The following is a 3,497-nucleotide window of genomic DNA, read 5'->3' as shown; positions in this document are numbered from 1 at the left end:
TTGGTTCGGATTTTTTCGATTATTTTTTGATTAAAACCAAAATCAAATTAAATTTGATCAGTTTTAAAATTCAAAACCAAAACCAAACCAAACCAAACCTAAAAAGTATCTGGTTTTTTAGTCGGTATGATTTGATTTTCGGTTTGGTTCAATTTTTCGGATTTTTATGACTATTGATAACAATGCTAGCGGATCTGATGGTGTTTAGATGAAACCTTTTAGTATATTAAAGATTGATAGCATTGTTTAAGTGCGATTGGAGTAAATTTAAAATTAAGATAATTGGGAAGAAAATGGCTGCCGCCTAAAGATGAGAAAATACATCCTCTCATTTGGTAAAATTAGTTTTTGATAACCAAACCGCATGTGACAAAAAATCAAAATGTGGTACAGATTTTACCAAATGAACCCATTTCCTGCGGAGTTAGTTTATGCTTGATTATTATATCAAAGTTTATCCATTTTGAATAGTCATTTTTGCATGGTAACATTAGTAATTAAAAGATGAAAATAATTGAGAATTGAGAGTCGAGACCACATAGAATGATTGCTTTACGAATCAATTTAAAAGATAAGTTATGTATAAAAATTCTCACCGTGTAAAATGAAATTAACTCAATAAATACATAAAAAAGAAACAGAATTGGCACACTACATCATTATCAAATCTAAATAATTGAGATTGCAAAGAACAAAAGTAATCTTATTAATTTCAGCTACAAAATAATACTATCAACTACAGAACGGAAATCAAAATAACCATTCATTTTCTTCTATGGCTCATTATTGAAAAAAATTCTAGATTTATTTAAACTCTACCTACAAGGAAAAATGTTGCAAAATTTTTTCCTTATCTGAAACATAAAGGAATCTGAAACAAAACAATAAAAAAAAAATCCCAATCAATAAAAGAAAAAAAAAACTAAGAAAATTAAAGAAGTCCTAATTCTCTTAAAATATTCGAAGCTGGACTTCAAAAATCTGGAAGCTCCTTAATATTTTCCGATGAAGAAGAAGAAAAGGAACTTCTCATACTAGTACTAGGCATTAAAAAAAATGAATCTGTATAGTTACAAAATGGCTGATCTGAGAAAAATAAATCGGTCGAATTTGGACTAGGAAAAGGTGCATTATTACTATCTAAGAAAATTGTAGGGTCATTAAGATTATTATAATTAATAATACCACTATTAATATCATTAATATTAGGTAGATCAAAAATTGTTGTTGGAGGAGGAACATAACAAGAAGCTGATGAATTAACCTGAGCATCTCCTAAACTGCAATTACCACTATTTTCATCGGTTACAACCGATGTGGATTCATTGTCATCATTGGCCAATAACTCACATTTCTTATTAATGTTATTATTTTGATAAATAATTTCTTTATCAGGTCGGAGGATATCTCCAAGACAGCTTTCAGGGCCAGAAACGGGGTCCTCCTCCTTGTTTATAGGCTCGGATTTGAGATGTTGAGGTAGAGGAAGAGGTGGATGAGAAGGAGAAGAGTTGTCGTCTTCTCGTGAAAAGCCAGTGAGTTTTTGAACCAATGCCATGAAATCACGTGGATGTGTGTGGATAACTTTAGGAGGATGTGTGTGGATGATAATCGGATGACGTGGCTGTTGATGGATGATGGTTGAGGTGGTGGTCGCGACCCCATTAAATAGGGAGGAAGAAGAGGAAGAAGAAGATAACGAATTCGACGATGATTTCTTGATCAAATGAGAGTTCTTATTGATCTTCAAAGGAGGAGAAACATTGTTGTTATTGCTAATCATGGCTTGATCTGCCTTAATTGCATGATTATCATAGAATTGTGCATGGCTCATGGTTAATTAAATTTTGGTTTCCTAAGCTAATTCCAACAACTCCAAAATTGATATATCTCTATCAATATGAGACGAGGCTATGAATATAATATGTATGATATAAAGATAGAGATATTGCCTAATTTATGAATCTCTTTGATTATTGGGAGGTTTAATTTGAGTGGAGTTGATGAGAGGTGAGTGAATTTGTTTGGTGAATATATAGAAGAAACTTGAGTGATGAGCTGTGGGTGAAAGTTTAGGTGTAAAGAATAGCAAATTCATCGGCTATGAAAAAGGCAGCACGTTATTTGCGAAAATAAAGCTCTTGTTTCCACGTTAAAATAAGGAATAATCAAATTAACTTTAAGTCGAATTAACTTAACTTTAAGAGCAAATATTAAGAGAAATTAGAATATTTTTAATGTATAAGGCTTATGGTTTAAAATTTATGTTTTATATTTATTTTCAGTCAAATGTCTTAGCTGTAATTTTAAAATGTTTTACTCTTAAAAGTTACTCACATCTTTTGATATTTTAAGGAACAACACGTGATACCACTGTTTATTAGCAATATTAAATATAAAAATAAAAAGAGATTTATTTATATCTATAGCATATTTTCAAATTTTTGATGTGATTTTAAAATAAAGATTTATCCACAAATTAAGGCATTAGTTTCCTACTTTGTTAAAAAGCTAGTGCAAAAGAATAGGGTTTTCAACCCCTCTCTCTCTTCCAACTCACTCTCTCTCTAACACCTCTCTTAATCTTTATTTATAGTACGGTCAAACCTCTTTATAACATTCTTATTTGTTTTGATATTTTTGATTTTCATAGTAAAGTACTATATAGAGAATATATATAATAATATAACATAAAAAATTGGTTCCAAAAAAGATTTGACCATTATAATGAATTGTTGTTATAAAAGACGACTGTTATATAGGAGTCTAACTGTAATATGCAAATGGGTCCATTCCCGTGTAAATTAATTGTATATGGGTGAAACCGGGGGTACATACACCCCAATTTCTCAGTCGATCAAACGAATCAAGGATATGATTACACGGGATCGGAGTCGAAGCTGAGAACTTCTTGTACCAAGGCCCGAACAAAATGCTTGCCATCGAACTTGATGGAATGACGCACCCCGGATACGCGGCGGATTTTGAGACTTCGAGAAGTGCATGAACAGTTGCACACGACTAACGGAGGGCTGTGATATCCGCTTCCAACTGGATATTGCGGTGCAGATCTCGCCCAATATCGATAATGGATCAGTAATTAACGAGAAAAGAAGATTTTTACCTTTTTTAGACTTGTACTAGGGATGAAACTCTTTTACTATAAAAAGGGAGCCTTTTATTTTAATGATATATATTTTAACACGCATACCAAGGCAATACAAGTTGATTTCTCCGCTTTCTAGCTATTGAAAAATTTCTTAATTTGTTATTGTTCTTCATACATGTTTGGCTCCGAACCAAGGGTTTGATCGAGGCCAAAATTACTATTCAGTCCAAATTCGAGCCTGGCCATAACTAATGCTGCTTGGTGGGCCGGGCCTGAACCGAACCGGACCGGGCCCACGGTCATAACGGACCTGGTGGGCCGGTCCTGGTGGTCCTGAGAAGCCCGTGACGGGCCGGTCTTCATATATTAGCCCATGAGCCCGGGACCG

The 3,497-nt window shown here is 33.4% G+C and overlaps 1 protein-coding gene across 1 annotated transcript; it reads right to left on the bottom strand.

Annotated features, from left to right (window-relative positions):
• Positions 1-973: 973 nt before the first annotated feature.
• Positions 974-1,834, bottom strand: LOC104214814 (VQ motif-containing protein 20-like). Its single transcript, XM_009764535.2, has one exon. The coding sequence runs from the start codon at positions 1,832-1,834 to the stop codon at positions 974-976; it is 861 nt and encodes a 286-aa protein (XP_009762837.1).
• Positions 1,835-3,497: the final 1,663 nt, after the last annotated feature.

Source organism: Nicotiana sylvestris, chromosome 6, assembly GCF_000393655.2.
Source record: "Nicotiana sylvestris chromosome 6, ASM39365v2, whole genome shotgun sequence".
NCBI classification, from domain to species: Eukaryota; Viridiplantae; Streptophyta; class Magnoliopsida; order Solanales; family Solanaceae; genus Nicotiana; species Nicotiana sylvestris.
Note: the sequence above shows the minus strand (reverse complement) of the source record. Positions and strands in the feature narration are given on the sequence as shown.